This window comes from Coffea eugenioides, chromosome 5, assembly GCF_003713205.1.
Source record: "Coffea eugenioides isolate CCC68of chromosome 5, Ceug_1.0, whole genome shotgun sequence".
Lineage (NCBI taxonomy): Eukaryota > Viridiplantae > Streptophyta > Magnoliopsida > Gentianales > Rubiaceae > Coffea > Coffea eugenioides.
Window position 1 is genome coordinate 44796139 of NC_040039.1, and position 17174 is coordinate 44813312.

Consider the following 17174-nt stretch of genomic DNA (forward strand, 5'->3'; position numbering starts at 1 on the left):
TGCTTGCTAACCTATTGGCCATGCCCTCCTATTTGCCTTGGAAGAATTGAAATCTGTTTGGTCTAGTACTATTAAATTGTTAAGACCCTGTTAAAGTCTTGTTGGTTCGTCGACAGAAAGAAAGAGGAAGAAAATGGAGGAAATGGCAAGAAGCTATATTGAATTCTGACATGAAAAAGAAATTATATATTGGTATGAAACAATAAATTTTTGTTTACATGCCTAAGCTGTCATTATAATCCTGGATGACAAGTAGGATTAGTCTACATTTTAAGGGCACAAGTGAAACTAGAAACGAATCAACGATTTGTACACTGATGAGATCTCAGAGCCAAAATGGCAAAATCTGGGGTTCCATTTTCGTGAAAACACAAAAGATGAGAAACAAGATATAAAATCCAATCCTGCTCACTTCTCCACCTAAGTAATGAATCATCATTTTTTAAGCAAATGAATCCGGAAAAAGAAAAATCACCGGCCTGTGGGCTTGTGACCGTGTGGGAGTTCAAGGTTTCAAACCTTGCTTCTCACCAATTGCCACAATAAGTGGCTATTCTAAAAAATTCGTACAGTGCGTAGTGCATCTGAGTTCGGTGGTTTAGTCCCCACCAATCTCTCGTAGGTCCAACTGGACCTACCCTAAATAGATTAGGATAAAGTAGGATACAAATAAAGTGATGATGACAAAAAAAAAAAAGAATCCTAAAAAAGAAAAAACCCTTTTCTTTTTCCCTTTCCTAGTGCAAATATTTACTACCTAGAAAGCAAAGAAAATAAAAGGAAGAAGAAGAAGAAGAATCTTGATTCTTTTGATTGAAGAAAGACGAAAATAAAAAGGAGAAAATAAAAAAAATGAAAAGGAATATACACCATTTCCAATTGAAATGAAGAACCATAACGTATACAAAATCACTTAGTACCATAACACACAAAAACAGAATTAGAAAATTCCACATTGGACTGCACTACCCCACTTTTACTCGTTTTTACTGCTTTCTAGTGAATCAACTGGACAGCCATACATAAATTTCTATCACTTTCATTTCCTAGATCTTTGCTAAATGTTTTTTTAAAAAATTTTTTTGTCCTTTTCCCATTTTCTGTACAAGAAACCTCTGCTAGATACTACACCAGCAGCAGTTCTGCTCTTCCTCTCCCCAGTCGTCACACCTCCAACACTACAAACCAAATCTAACGGTCACATTTCCGGTCCTCACTACTCAGTCCCGACACTGAACCATCAAGCTGCCATCAAACCTACATAACTCCCACCAAACCAAACATTAAACTTCCCAAAATCTGTTAGTACTGCTAAGTCATTTACAGAAAACCGTTTCCTTATAACGGCTCCTGAGTTTTCTCTTCCACTTCTTCCATTAAATCTACAACTGATTTTCTTCACCTTTTCTGTAGTACCAAATAACAAAAGACTATGGCTCTTGCTCTTGAATTGCTTTACTTTGCTGCTCTCAGTTTTATCACCTCCGCCACCATTTGTGCCGCCCAGAATGGTGGCGATTCTTCCAGTGGGGCAGCTGTGGAACTGTGGTGTGTTGCCAAGAATAACGCGGAGGATGCCGCCCTTCAGAACGCGCTAGATTGGGCATGTGGGCAAGGTGGGGCAGACTGTTCCGCGATCCAGCAAGGAGGGCCCTGCTATGATTCCTCAGATATTCAGAAAACAGCCTCTTTTGCCTTCAATGATTATTTTCTCAAGCATGGCTTAACTCAAGATAGCTGTAATTTTGATAATACTGCTGCTCTAACTTCTCTCAACCCCAGTAAGATTTCTTCCTTACTTTTTTCTTCTTCTCTTTTTTATGATGTTGGATTCTTGATGGATTTTAAGTGTATTGTATTGATTTTACTAATTTGTTTTTGCTTTTTTTTTCAGGTCATGGTAGTTGCAAATTTCCATCCAGGTAATTAGTGATCTAAATGATGCGACATAAACTTATTACTAGTTATTTTTTAATTGTCTTGTTTGATATTGTTTAAACATGTGGTACTGTACTATCATTTAGCATTAAGATTTGATTCAGTTGTATGATCAGAAGACAGAGGTATGGTAAGATTGAGTGATTAATGATAAAGTAGAAACTGGAAAGTTTGTTGGCCTATTTTCCCCTTCAAAAGTTGCGACATTAAGTAATGATTTTTTGGTCTTTAAGTTGATGATTTGTGCTTCTGGTGAGAAATTATGCCCTGAAAGTACCTGAAACTCTATATGTAATGATCAAGTGGAAGCTTTGTCGGCCGAATTTTCACTTCCAAAGTTACCATACTAAATGATGAGTACTTAATTTTTTGGTACTAGATTATTTATGTTTATGGTGGAAAAAAATTGCAATGAAGTTAAGCTCTGTGTTCACTGCAAAAACACATTTGTGTATCTTTCCTGAAAAGGGAGTTATCATGACTTGTAACCATAGCTACAAGATGGATGAATCACACTACCTTTAGGCAAATCATTTATTTCATATTTGATCACATAATTGCAATATAAAATACTCCTGGAGTCCTTTTCTTTGTATACTGTTCCTCCAAATTGGTGTGTATACAAGTAGTTTGATCAAAATTCTTGTTTGTAATGTGGTTATTGATATTGCCGTTCAAGACTTCTCATGATATTGCAAAGTTAAAAGGCTTGTATGTGCTGTTGAAACAGCAAAACTGCTGGAAGTGGAAACTTTATAGGATCAGTTACTGGAGGACTAGGACCCTCTGCTGCAGATATCAGTAGCAGCAACTCTTTTCTAGAGAGAAGATGGATTTGGAGTTTGGTCATCATTCATTTGGTATACGCAATCATGCGGTCTCTATGAGGGTAAATGCTGATTCTGCACTTCTGCAGATATGAGTAGTGGCAAGTTTCTTGCAGAGAGATGGAAATTGTTAAATCAGTCCTTGCAACTACACTAGTTTTTTAGAGGGTGTAATGTTTATTCTGTTATTTAAACATGCAGTCTAGAAGTGCAACAAGAAAGCTAGTTTTTGTTTAGAATGGCGTTATGATCTTGATCTCTGATCAAGAGTGCTTCCATTATGTTAAATATGATGGAATCACTGCAATCACAAGTGTAAAATCTTTCCATGTTCCTCTTGGTTCAATCATTTTGATTCATTTTGCTGGACTAAATGTTTATCTGAACTGAACTTTCAAGTGCAATGCCCGAGTTTGTCATTGCCGTGGATCTGAATTCACTGCTCATTACACATCACAGAACCTTTTTAAGTTTTATCTGTGGTGCTGCATAAACTCCTGTGTTCCTCTTATAGCAATATATGCACAGGTTAACAAAATTAGAAAAGCTGATCAGCAAAAGATAATGTGAAAAGCTTCATGTACTATTGATGTCAACATAAATATGGTGATCCCATGGGAGAATAGCCTGATCTATAAGTTGATTTTTATGCAGCTGGTGCTCTTCTCCTTCCACATGCCTGTTTATAATTGATGTTCGTTTCTGTCCTCCTTTTGTCATATCAGTTTCAAAATGCAAGAATTTGAGAATTGTGGGCAGAGATAAATTAAAGATATTAATTGGAGGATCAACTTTGTAGTGCATATTAACATTTTTCTTCTTGCACTGTAGCTTCAGTGATAGCTGATATATATGGTGGGAGATTTTGATTTGATTTGTAGTCAGTTATACTGAAATGTTTACTTTGATGAGGGAATAGGTATACAGATATGGCCCATCTCTCATAAACGAATAAAGATGGGCTGCAACAAATAAAGGTTTTGGACCACTGTACATACGATTCAACAAAGTGCACGTTTAGACGCTCACCAAGCTGGGTTACCGAGGATAGTAATGGGTCAGATTATTTCCGGCCCATACTTTTAAACCTGAATACCCAATATCAGATTCTTCTCGGCCCATAATGCTAAACGTTAGATATGAGTCATGGGTAGGACTACAAGCGTGTCGAGTCGAGTTTTGATTTTATCGAACTGAAACTCAACTCAATTTTATTGAACTTGAACTTGAATTCCATGAGCTTTTAATGTAAAGTTTGAACTCGAACTCGAGTTGGACTTCAAATTTGAGTTGAATTGAGTTTGAGTTCAAGCCTGTTCGAGGTTTAAAAAAATAAAAGATAATTATTTTATTTTTTAAAAAAATGAATAAAATAGTAATTTTTTCTTATCAAATAATAAATAATTAGGGATATACATGTAATTTTACTATATATAACTAGTTGAGTTTTTCTATCAAGCTCGAATTCGATATTGACCTAGATCGAATCAGGTTTTGACTGATCCAACTCACAAACGCTTTTAAGCTGTTTGATTCGTTTACAATCCTAGTCATAGGAGTTTGATCGTTTTTAGGAGTTTGATCGTTTTTAAATGTCAATTTAGTTGGTAAGGACACTAACTGCATAATCGTGATCGTGAAGTTCTCTTTCTAATCTCACATTGACCCCCAGAAAAAAAAAGGCTCTCCTACCTAATATGGTTCATGTGCTGAAGTAGCCTTAACGAAACTAGTATGATAGATGAAATATTAGTACAAAGTCCATAAAAAGCTCTTCACAGCTTTAGTTGGTAAGGATACTAACCACATACTCGTAGTCGTGAGGTCCTCCTTTAATCTCCCCTTGACCAAAAAAAAAAAAAAAAAAAAAGGTCTAGTCTGCCTAGATTGGTTCATCTGCTGAAGTAGCCTTAACGAAACTTGTATGGTAGATCAAGTATTCCAAAGTCCATAAAAGCTCTTCATAGCTTTTCTACCTTCCCTCACCAAAACCCTCCCCCCAAAAAAAAAAGAGCAAAAGCTCTTAATATAATATGCAATACTATTCTAATTAGGAGTGCAAACGAGCCGAATCGAATTAGGTTTAGACCTAATCGAGTCGAATCTCAACATAATTTTACGAAACTCGAACTTGAACTCGAGCTCAACGAGATCAAAATGTCAAGTTCGAGTTCGAGTTCAACTCAAATTCAAGCTTAATAAAATATAAAATAATAATTTTATTTTTAAAAAATAAATAAAATAATAATTTTATTTTTAAAAAATAAATAAAATAATAATTTTTCTTAACAAATAATAAAATATTAGAAATATATATGTAATTTTACTATTAAAAAATAAAAAAAAATATGTGTTTATATATATAATCGAACTCGAATCGACTCGCGAGCTAACGAGTTTAGTATTTTTAAACTCGAGTTCGACCTCCAGTTCAACTTAGTCGGCTTGATCTCGACTTGAATTCGATATTAACCGAACTCGAGTCGAGCTCGGACTCGCATAGTTCGCAATCGACTCTATTCAATTGAGGTCCTAATCCTAATTAAACGCCATTACTAGCTTACTAGTATTTCACTAGAAACTCCAGACCAATAAGGTCCACCTCTTGTGCCCAAACGGATGAAAGTCCAAGACATGGCATTTCAATGCCAGCTCTGATTAACTCTATATCTTATTAGTTAGTGTATTAGCTGTTTGACAAACTTCTTTCTACACTAATAGGCTAATAGCTATTTACTTGCAGCGCCAGGAATGTGATTACGCCAGACTATGAGACCTTTTGATTTTGGAAGTCTCTAATTGCATGGCCCTTCGATGCTAGAAAGATCCTTATTTTATGCCTTTTTCTTTCTCTAACACTAACAATTTATATCACTCCTATACTATTAGGGGAAGGGAACCTATCTAAACTTATACGGGGCTGAAGGATAAATTTTAAATCAAACAAGTACCCTACTATACTTTTCGAATTTTCTTCAGTTAAGTTACGTATGACTTCGTTTATTTAGCTACTATCAGCTTTCTTTGTTGACTTTTGACAAGATGGAAAAGACAAGGAAGTTTCTTAGTAAAATCCATATAATCTTCTGGGCGGTGGTTTAAGACTTTCTCTCAACCAACAAATAGTACGAATCCCTACCCCATTCTAACAACATGACCTAAATGACATAAAGCCGGGGGCAAACAACAATAGTTTCTGCGACCAAAATGCTAAACAATATTGGAATCTGGACATGGTGAAAGATTATTTTTAAAAAAAAATTAAGTTAATCTATCCGACCAAAAGAACAAGTTGTGAGGCAGGTCAATTCTTGCGACTATTGAAGCCGAAAAATAAAATATGCTATAGCTAATTCTAGTTCACATGCGCCTGACTTGCCCAATTATAGGATTCCCCTTAGTTTGCTCGCAGCTGTCAAAATATTCATCTTAGGTGACCAAATACCAGAATCATTTCCATGATCCAAGCAATTGATTAAACTCAATTCTGCTTACCAAATACAAAATCTGTTTTAAATTAAATTAGTTAACTACCAAATCCCACTTGTAATTGCTCATTACTCCAATCAGCTTTGTACCCCTAAAAAAAAAAAATCATTCCGCAAAACAGAATCATGATATCCTACTGGTCATGTCATGTGACTTCTCTATGGAGAACACAACCAATAGATCGAGGAAGCCTTTCAATAGTATTCACCTATTTTCTCATCTGTAAACGTGTGTAGGTTTGTAATTACAAGATATAAACGAAAACTTCTGCAGATAGACGTGCAAGAATGAAGAAAATGAGGCAAATAAGGGGAGTTTTGTGTATAGCAAAACTTGATTATATACCTACATTGTTATTCACTGTCTTTCAAGATCTTCAGAATAGTCTGTTTCTTGTGTAGAAGGTTGAATTCGCCGCGGCGATCTATCCATACTAAGAATCCTCCTTAAAGAACTGAACCTTGAACTTGGAGACGATTCTTTCACAAGTTTACCTGATGATTGCCCACCAGATGATGTCCCTTCCATACTTGTGAAATTTGCACAATCTGAAACTGGAGGTGTGGGTGGAATTGCAACAGAAGCACCAATGATCATACCTTCTCTGGGCTCAGGCTCTGGTACAAGAACTTGCACCCTTGGCTCAGCCTCGGTGCGACAAATCGGGCAATTGGAATGTGAACTAAACCACTTATCAATGCACTCGGCATGAAAAACATGCTTGCAATTCGGCAATGTCCTAGCCATTTCACCCTCTTCTAAGCTGCTTAGACAAACTGAACATTCGAGGGATGACCCCTCCGCCATGTCCTCATTACTAGCGGTATTCTTGAAGACGAAAACTGGCAGTTTAGCAATCACAGATGGATCGAGCCCTCGTTTAGGTTGCACGACGGAGTGAGTTTGAGCACTTGCAATGATCCCTAGCTGGCGAAAGGCGGCTCGCCTGCGTGCTTGGCGACGAAGCATGATCCTAGCATAAATGTGAAGTATTGCCACCAGGAAGACAACCAGTGATAGCGAAACTATGGCAGCGAGCATGATCTTGCTGTTGAGATCATACTTGTTCTTGCGAGGGAAGATTGTGGGATCATTGTTGGGAAAAAAATTTCCGGGATCATGTGAACTCATGGCTGAACTTTGGATGCCAAAAAAGTTCTTGTGACTGTTGGATTGATAAAGGGAATATTAGTAGCTTTCTTGAGTCTTGAATCTTGACATATATATGAATTTGAGAAGATTGCAGAGCGGTTTAAGGGTAAGTTTACTTTTGTCTAGATTTTCGTATGTATGCATCTGTTATGAAAAGCGTGGGCTGTTGGGATTCCATGGCAAAGAAAATGGAGAAAGATCAAAGAGAAATTTGTTAGGAAACTCTGTGGTTTTAAAAGGGTTGACGGTTGAATATTGACTCATGACTTTCGGGAAAATTTTTGTATTTGAAAAATTAGTTTTTTAAAAAAATACTCGAAAAACAGGAGAATTTTTATTTCTGCATATCGAGTTCATTTTCTGGTTTCCACCTAAGGTTCACTTTCGACTACTTTTCCATATATAACGAAGTCTTCCTTTTATATTGTTGTTTCCACTTTCCAAAAGCAGCTTAGGTTGTATTATAACACCGGTAATTTGTAAATGAAGGAAAATGGCATAGTGAATGAAAACTTATTTCTACGTATACTTACCAAAAAGAAAACTTATTTCTACGTATTTCTTTTGTTTCGAAATAAACCATGAATTTTTTTTAAAAATTGTAACTGAATTTTCTACCCATGAATTTTTTCCCCTCTAAATTATTCGTATTTTTTGGGCGGGGGATTATAACACATAACAGGGGATTTGAAATCCTAACACATGGATCGGGCTAATAATTGTACTGTTCTAAGACATAATGGTAATTATCAGATAATAAAGAACGAAAGTAAAGAAGTCAATGATGGAAATCAGGGAAGACAATAACGGGTATTATTTGCCTGCCGCATCCACTATAGTGCTAAGCGTGTTTGATTTGTTCAACTAGAAAAAAAAAAAAAAAAAAAGAGTAATTCTTGGCAATATGTCTGTTTATAAATTACTAAATACAATATGATACTACATGTATTGAATTATGCTACAACATTTGTTAAAAAAAAGATTGCGAATGTTATTGAGAAAGTGTTACGAAATAGCATTCAAATTTTCAAATAAATAAATCAAACTCTTTGTTCTTGTGATGGATAATTTTTATTTATCTAGTTAATTAGAAAACAAAAAAGAAACTTATTTCCACTCTGCAACTTTCCCGTTTGGATTGCATTTTCCGTCATTTTTCATGGAAAAATTACTGTAGCGATTTGATGTATGTGAGGAAAAAAGGTAATGGGGAAATGTGTTCACGGAAAATGACGAAATTTTTCTACGGAAAATAGCAATCCAAGCAAAGCCTTTGTCATTTTTTGTTTAACCATTTTCTTTTGGACTAATAAATTTGGTATCTTTGTTTTTATTACAATTTCTCATCCTTTCTAATTGAGACCATCCTTTATTAATGTAAACGAAATCTAATTTAATTTATGCATGTTTATTATTTTGCGTAGAATCATGATCACCAACTACTAAAATAAACAAAAGAGAAAAAATTCCATTCAAGTTTCAGAGGCAAGATCGTCATATGCAGTTATTGAGCCAAATAAAAAAAAAGGAGGATGAAACTTAGGAGTTCAAAGCATCCAAAATAATACAGTAGTTCCAACTTCCAAATGTAAAATCAACATGAAAAAACCTCTAAGTGTGTAAAGTGGAATAAACCCTTCTTAGAAATTAGATTCATTTCTGAACTATGTAATTTTTGTCCCTATTAAGATCCCAATATCACAAGTGACTGCGCAAACATAATTTGATAGGAGGTTATTTAAAATAATTATTGTATCACTTTTGTGAAGTAATCGTGTATGATGTAAGCAAAATAAAATCTGAAATTCTTTTTTTTTTTTGTGAAATTCTTGATATCCAAGCAAGCCCAATAATTCCAGCCCCATTGGCAGAGGTGCTTCCAGGAAAATTCTGGGATGACCTACAAGATTTGAACTTATATTTAATAGTAATATTGAGAATGAGACATTTGAAAAAACCTTCAATAAGCTTTTGTTCAGACGAGTTTTCTACACATTGGACCGACATCACATAACCAACTTATGGCGTGGAAATTGGGAAACCATTTCGACCCGTCTTTCCCGTAGAAAACGTTCTAATTTCATTTTGACCCAAAGACACCTGGATTGACAAATGATGGCTACAAGTTCAAGCAGCAGACTTTCTGCCACCAAGAGACTTTTTTACCATTCGTTCACATCTTCTTACAACTCAAATCACACATATATATACCTGTGGCCTATAGGCCATCTTGTAAGTTTGTTTTACTGGTTTTAGTTAACATTTTTGGATTTTTTTTGGCAATATGCACTTTAACCCTTTTTTCAACAATTTTTTTTATCTTCTGTGCATCACATCCCAAAATGTATTATGGTCCTGTTTTTGTTCTTAAATTGCTTCCAAAAATACAATCCAATATAATATCCACTAGAAAAAGGTACCAAATCCTAGCCATGCTGACACACTATTTAGGGGGTAAAGATATTAAGGTGTTAGTCCCTAAAATTTTGGTCTTGAATAGATAGAGTTCCATCAGTTTCTAGATTCATTTTAATTGAATATGGGTATTTGCCAGAAAAAACCATTGATAAAAGTAAAGAAACGTGGACGGACTAAGACTAGGCAGAATCGAACTAGCAATAAATGTTGTTCTAGATACTTGAAGTCTACGTCTTGTTGTCAAGAATGTTTTGGATAGAAGATTATTTGAAATATTATTTATAATAATTGTTGAAGCATTTTTTTTGATGTGATGTATATGAGATAAAAATGTGTGTTGAAAATTGTGTTTGTAACACAAAAAAAAATAATATTTGGCTAAATAATTGTTATGGGAAAATGGGAGAACTGTGTACGAGGCAAGATAACTTGGGATTCTTACTTCATAGTTCGCATGCAAGGAAATAGAGAAGATGTAGTGATAAATGGGACCAAAAGGAAAAGGCTTGGATGTGAAATTCAAAGAAGAGAGAAATGGAAAGAATAAAAATGAAAGAAAAAGAAAAGAACTTTAAAGCTTGTCTCTAAAATAGTATTGCTTAGGGATATATTCAAGTCGAATCGAGATCGAGTATCGCTATACTCGATCTCGAACTTGATGTTTTCGTGAGACACTTGACCTCGAGCTCGGGCAAGCATTCGAGGCGAAGTTCGAGCTTGACTCGACAAAAAGGTGGCTCAACTTGAATTCGACTCGAAGTTTCATCCAAACCTAAATGTGTTCAAATACTCGATGTCAAGCTCGAGCTCAGAAGCTCGAATTCAAAATTCTTGAATTTTCAAGTTTTCTTATTTTAAAATTTCATTGTTTTAAAGATCTTAAATTTAGGAGTTTACCCTTTTGCCATCACAAATTTCTTAAGTAAACTAAGTTTCACGTAAATTTGCTAAAACATAAACCCAAATTAGTAATTTCATAATTGATAAAATATAATTTTTTATATATGCATGCTACTTGATTAGACTCATCGAACACTCGAAAAATATATTTAGTGCTCGAACTTAACTCGCCATGCTAATCAAGTAGCTTGAATTCTAGTTCGAATTCGGTCAAACACGCGAGTGTTTTAGGCATGATTTCAAACTGCAATCAAGTGCTTGAGTCGAATTCAAAGTGAACACTGGAAACTGCGGGAACAGGATGTTACGCAGATCTTGATTATTTTGGCTTAGATAACTGGTGAAATTCAAATTCATGAAGACTATTATTTTGGTCCAGCCCAGTTCACTTTCAGCAGGATCGAGCAGATTAACACTAACGCCCAATTACTAGAAATGTAAATTACCCGGGGTTGACGAGTTCCTTCTTTCAATAGGAATTTCAAACAAAGCCCATGCAATCAAGTTACTCAAACTTTCATCTTCCAGACTGCAAATTTAGGAAAGGCCCATTAAGCTTGCAACATGAACTAGATCAAATAAAAGCCCATTTTCTCTTTCTTATGTTTTCATGTTTTTGCGGTCAACAACTCAGCCGCAATATTAATCAGGGGTGCATCGATTCAAATCTACATCGTATTTGTACTCGAACTCGAATTCGAACTCGACTTGATATAGCAATGTTTGAGATGAAGTTTGACTTGATTGACCATGAATCTCTATGACTGAGTTTGATACGCTAATTTTTATGAGGTGCTCGAGATCGACTCATTTGAACAAATTCGAGTGAATGTAATTATATGTAATTTACACTATACACTAATATGTACACACACACATATACACAATACGTATTGCACGATAAGGCTTGTCAAACTCTCGAGTGTAAGATACCAACATTCGCTACTTGACTCATTTAACTAATCAAGCAGTTCGAGATCGACTCGAACTCTGTCAATGCCAAGTCAAGTCGATCTTTTGACCGAAATACTTGTAAGTTGTTCGATTTGTTTGCAACCCTAATCTTAACGAAACCTAGATGAAAATATGAATCTTTTTTTTTTCCTTGCCCTTTTTGACCTAGATGTAGAGTACTTGTACACATTTTTCATACTTTTTGATACGAGTATGACTAGCAATGTGAATTTTGGAACGAACACCTCCAGTGTCTTGATCAAACGTCTTTACAAACTCAATTAAGATGGCTGGACAAGCACTTGCTATTTGCTACAAATTTGTTGAAACTTGTGGAATTGAGTATACATGTTGCTTTCTATTCAATTCTTGTGGAGGTTGAGAAATGTGTGAGTATCATGTTGGTAAATGCTCTACGGTAAAGACATGTGTACTTGTGCGGTTTCTTGGGCATTATCTACCGTATACTTTAGTTCCAATCCAATGTTTTTCATTTGCATATTTAGCTTTTGTTCTTATTAGCTTCGTCAGTTTCTCTGGCCCATCTACAGAGTACAGTAAAGTTACGTTGAAGGCATATAAACGCAACAGTTGTTAGTCCTCGACAAGATTGCATAATTTTGTGAGGGTGCAAAATAAGAGAAAATCTTACTCTAATTAACATACAACTTCTACAGTAGATATAAATTAGAAGATAGACCACCTCTTGATTTTTAGGAGTTATCGCATTTGCGTCTGTTTTTAAAATCTTTTTTTGTGGATGAATTCTAAAAGAAATTTATTGTTTAGATTATTGTCCAGGGTTTGTTTCCTTTCTATTTGATGAAATGAATTTGAATATAAAGAAAAGAGGAATTACAGAAAGAGAAAAGAAAAACTGCATATATATAGACAGGACCAGATGAGATGGCATAGTTATCTTGGCACAAAATCCTTCCCTTGCTGAAAATGATGGTAGAGAAAATTTTGCTTTCGATGCCGCTCTTCCTCCACTTGTGCTGTCATAATCACTGGTAAACAATTGTACGAGCGGCCCACAAGAAGCTTCATAAAGCTGTTCACATCCTACATACCCCCCAAAAAAAAAAAAAAAAATTACTGTTCATACTTCACATCTGAGACCCTCGTGCATGTCATTGTTTGTTGGAGAAACACTTAAAAAAGATTTTCAGCCTTTTTTGTGCTAATGCACTTTTAACCAATTTGATCATGGAGCGTTCTCGGCTTGTATGTAAACCGACCGACGAGAAACCATCATCTTCATTGAATAAAACTAATTAGCTAGCCGGTGGTATCTTTCTTTCTTTCTTTCCTTCCTTTTTTTTTTGAGTAAATGAAGATAATACGATAAGTTAGTTTTTGTTTCTTGAATAAAGGATAGAAGAATGCAAGAAGGCTTGTGAATTAAAGTTTTCTGTCATTTGACTCAAAAAAATTTTTTTTTTTGTATTTTTGTAATCTTTTGTTATTCTTACACAGAGTGAAAAATCTAGTTCTCAAAAGATGAGACCTGAAATTCTCTCTTCTTTTTTTCAATTTTATGTCACTTTTCAAAAAAAAATTTTTTGTTTTTAACATCTTGCGGACTGATGGTTGCCTCCTCCAATAATCCATTCATATTTTTACTAACCATTAACAAGCAAAAATTCTGTTCTAGATTCATGACAAACCAAGCTATGGTGTTCTTACATGATAGTTCAACTGAGAATAATAAAATGGGTAAATTCCTAAGATTGGGCTGCAGATCTACTTATAGATCATGTGATATATTCAAGAGATATATAATTGTGATGATTTATAACAATGTAAAGAAAATGATAGCCAGTGATATAGATCATATGGTGTATTCAAGAGATATATAGGCATGGTGATTTATGATAATGTAAAGAAAATAATAGCAAGTGATATAGCACGATACAAAAAACTTTAGGTGACTCTAAATTAAATGGTATACAAATGACTCTATATCCTGTGCCTGCACAAGTATTCTCTAGACTCTACACTCAACAATGTTTTGAAAATCGGACTGGACTGGCCGGTTCGATCGATTGAACCGCGAACTGATCATGCTTTCGATTTGGTTCAATTAAAAACTCAAAAAATTAATTAAATCGGTCAAGAACCGGTTGAACCGATAAAAATCGGGAGGTTCAACCGGTTTTTATTAAAGTATTTATTTTCTAAAATAAATATTTTTTTATTCAAAATTCTTAATACTAAAATGAATAAAAAATTATTAAACCTTTGAATCGAGGTCGAACAAATTGAACCGATCGAACCGTGAATCGAAAGGTTTTTCGGTTCACTCTTCGGTTCGGATTTTAAAACATTGGTTACAATGAGGAAGAGTTTCATAATTACCAAGATGAAAAATTCAACAATAAAAGAATAAAAGAATCTGCAGACCATGAACTATTAACACGTCAATGGACTAACATTCATACAAACGTGAGGCTTAAAACCGTCCTCTTTTGTACTATATGAAAATCCTTCGAGTGTAGAGTCTAGAGGTCCTAGATCTTTGGCTTGGATATATAGACTGAGATCTCGAATTGAATAGACTACTTAATTGATGAGTGACAATTATGATACTAGTAATAATTAGATAGATTGATTAGTTTGGCAATTATATATGCAAGTGATGTTCCTTTCATTCTCTGCACAGCACAGCAAAAAAATATACTACTGCCTCGTGTTGCCCTAAGCTGGTGCGTGACTGTGTGCAAGTTGTAAGAAGGACAGCGACTTCTTGGCATTTCTCTATGGCAGTCTCGGTCATAAATTGCATTCAAACAATTCCGCTTTTAATCAGAATTTCAAAAGTCGTCAGTAGGACAGGGATCATCTTCTTGGATCACGCGCTTATCTTCTTCAGTCTCACGTTTTTCATAAATGTGGTTATTACTGAATACTGCTGATGCTTGCTTTGCAATCTCTGCATAGTGCATATACAAAGGTCTGCTTCCCCACTGTATATCTTCTCTTACACGACTCATAAATAAATTCGCTTTGGCAGCGCCGTTTTGCATGGCCCTGCCAAGTGTTTGGACTTTGAGGGATTTCTTTAATTAATGATTGTGGCTTAATCTCATATCAATTATGCTTACAATAAATGTTAAGTTGCCACTTAGTTATTAATCTTTTCACCCTTAATGTGGTCCCTTTAGAAAGGCTTTTCTTAGTACGGAGATAAAATTATTGCTTCAAAGAGTTTGGCTTAAAGCCAGCTTAATCCCATATGTAACCTAGAAAGAATGTTAAAACTTCTTGAAATTGTGTGTGTGTCGTTGTATTGTGTTCGTGTTTCAGATTATAGGTGAAAAAAAGGTGTTTATAAATAGTTCACACGTTTTTCTCGAATCTTAGACAATTTCAATTAGGAAAATAGTTTGATGGCAGACAATTTTTCAATTTGAAAAATAGTTCGAGGGCCCTATTTAAAAGTTTTTAAAATGAAATGTGAGATAATTATTTTGCCTTTGTGGAAGGGGGAGGTGTATATACAAGGGTTTTCTAGGTCGAGCTTAATACAGTAATTAAGGCTGGTTGCCATCGCTGTCCTTTTTGTCTAGCTAGTATAATAACTTTGTTTATCTTTTCATTTTCCTTGAGGGCAAGTAAATTAGTCATTCTTTAAGACACCTTTGAATATTTAGGCATCCAATAATGAAGGATCGAGAAACACATTTTTTTTTTTTTACCTTTGAAAAATCAAAAGAATCGTGTTTAGCTTTTGTATATTTGAGCATCATTTTCTGCTACCCTGCGTGCCTTGCAACAAAGACATGGGCGTTGTGGTCATCATGCAAAGAAGAAGGGAGGAAGGAAAGCACGAGAAATGGGTCATTTATGGTTTACTCAAATAATAACGAAAAAGACATTTCCCCAAAGAAAAATAAAATTAAAGTTGAAAAAGAAAGCAGTCATTGTCTAATGTCAAGAAAGTAATGGTGGGAATAACTTTTCCTAACGCACTCCTTGTCCTTTGGAGCTTTGAAGCAAAATACCACTCATTTGCCACCTTTATTGAAGCAACTTGACTTGAGGTTGCTTATCGCAGTGAGATAAAAAAAAGTTTCTTTACTTCAATTTGGCCAATTAACTTTTAACAAGCCCTCTTTCAATTCTTGGATGGTTAGGAACTCACAAATTTGTCTTCCATCTAGAATCAATAATAGCATTTTTATGAAAGAAGCGTTCATAATCATCAATGTATTTTTGCCTCAAAATCTTCCCTTTGTATTTGTTTAGATTGAGCACCTGGCAGTATTGCGACTTAGCCAGAACAAGTAATGTGGGGACTTGAACGAGAAGTTGAAGTCTATTCTTCTTTCATGTGCCCTTTTCTTTTTAGGCCACTTTTGTAGCTTAGGTATTGGTCTCTAGCAAAATAGACTAGGTTGGAAGCCAGACAGTACAGGGATCCCAATTTCACATGTTCATAGCCTATATATATATATATACAAAGTATTGAAATATGAACCAAACTACTTACTTAATTTTCGAACTGATGTTGGACTGATAAGAGTTCGTTCGAATTTGGTTCACCAACTGATCAAACCAAATTTAAACAGCATTTTATGTTTGATAACTCACAAATTCAATTAAAAAACAACTCGTTCAAACTCAGTTTGACAAATAAATAAGTCAAATTTGGATGAAATTTTAAACTCGTTAAAATAATCAAACAAATTTTTACACTGAGGTGTTTGATTTGATTAGATTCGTTTACACGCCAAAATATACACTAGTTTATGATTTTCCAATCATCTCCATGAATTGGAGAAATTTGATTGGTTTCTTGAGTGAATTGGGTTTGGGTTGGACTTCAAATTACAATCTGTAGTAAGTAAAATTTCTTCATGTCACGCTTATATAATTCCAAGTAAATTTCAATTTTTTCAAGAAACCACATACAACCTTTGTACAATAGAATGCCATTTGCAAATGTAGCAATTCACAAACTATAACATGATCCTGGTTTTTTCAGCATGATCCTTGGAGCGGAATCCTAGTTCATGGCTCAAAAGATACAAGCATCAAACATTTTCACAGTTTCATCAGCATGGTTGAAACCCTAACCAGTAAGGTCTCCATCTTCTAGTACCATACTATCATGGACCCTTGCAACAATTTTCTCCCAAAATATTCCTCCTCCTTTTTCCTTCGAGCTCGTACAAGACCAACATTTTCCATGATACATTTCCACGTGTTTGCCTCAGAAGTCAAGGACGGTGTTATTACATTGTCAAAAAAACAAGGGTTGAGTAGTCAAGACCAATTCTAACATAATGCAGAATGTCCTTATCGGAAAATAGTGGCAATCATATTTTATGGTTCACGCCCCATAACTTTTAGCGCACTCTTCTTCTTCTTTGGCCTTTGGGCAAAGCTAACCAATCATCTTTCCATAGCATATATCTTCCTTAGTGCCAAACTTTTCTGCCTCTTGAAGGGGAGCCCATGGTTACATATGCTACCTAATCTGCCCACCAA

At 35.0% G+C, this 17174-nt stretch overlaps 2 protein-coding genes across 2 annotated transcripts; one reads left to right on the forward strand and one right to left on the reverse strand.

Annotated features, from left to right (window-relative positions):
• The first annotated feature begins 1126 nt into the window (after positions 1-1126).
• On the forward strand, positions 1127-3169 carry LOC113770752 (PLASMODESMATA CALLOSE-BINDING PROTEIN 5-like). Its single transcript, XM_027315324.1, has 3 exons — positions 1127-1781; positions 1895-1922; positions 2669-3169. Exons 1-3 carry the CDS (start codon positions 1433-1435, stop codon positions 2823-2825), a joined length of 534 nt encoding a protein of 177 aa, XP_027171125.1. The 5' UTR covers positions 1127-1432; the 3' UTR covers positions 2826-3169.
• A 3382-nt stretch (positions 3170-6551) lies between these two features.
• Positions 6552-7533, reverse strand: LOC113772260 (E3 ubiquitin-protein ligase ATL41-like). The gene has a single exon (XM_027316849.1). The coding sequence runs from the start codon at positions 7383-7385 to the stop codon at positions 6612-6614; it is 774 nt and encodes a 257-aa protein (XP_027172650.1). The 5' UTR covers positions 7386-7533; the 3' UTR covers positions 6552-6611.
• Between the last annotated feature and the right edge of the window lie 9641 nt (positions 7534-17174).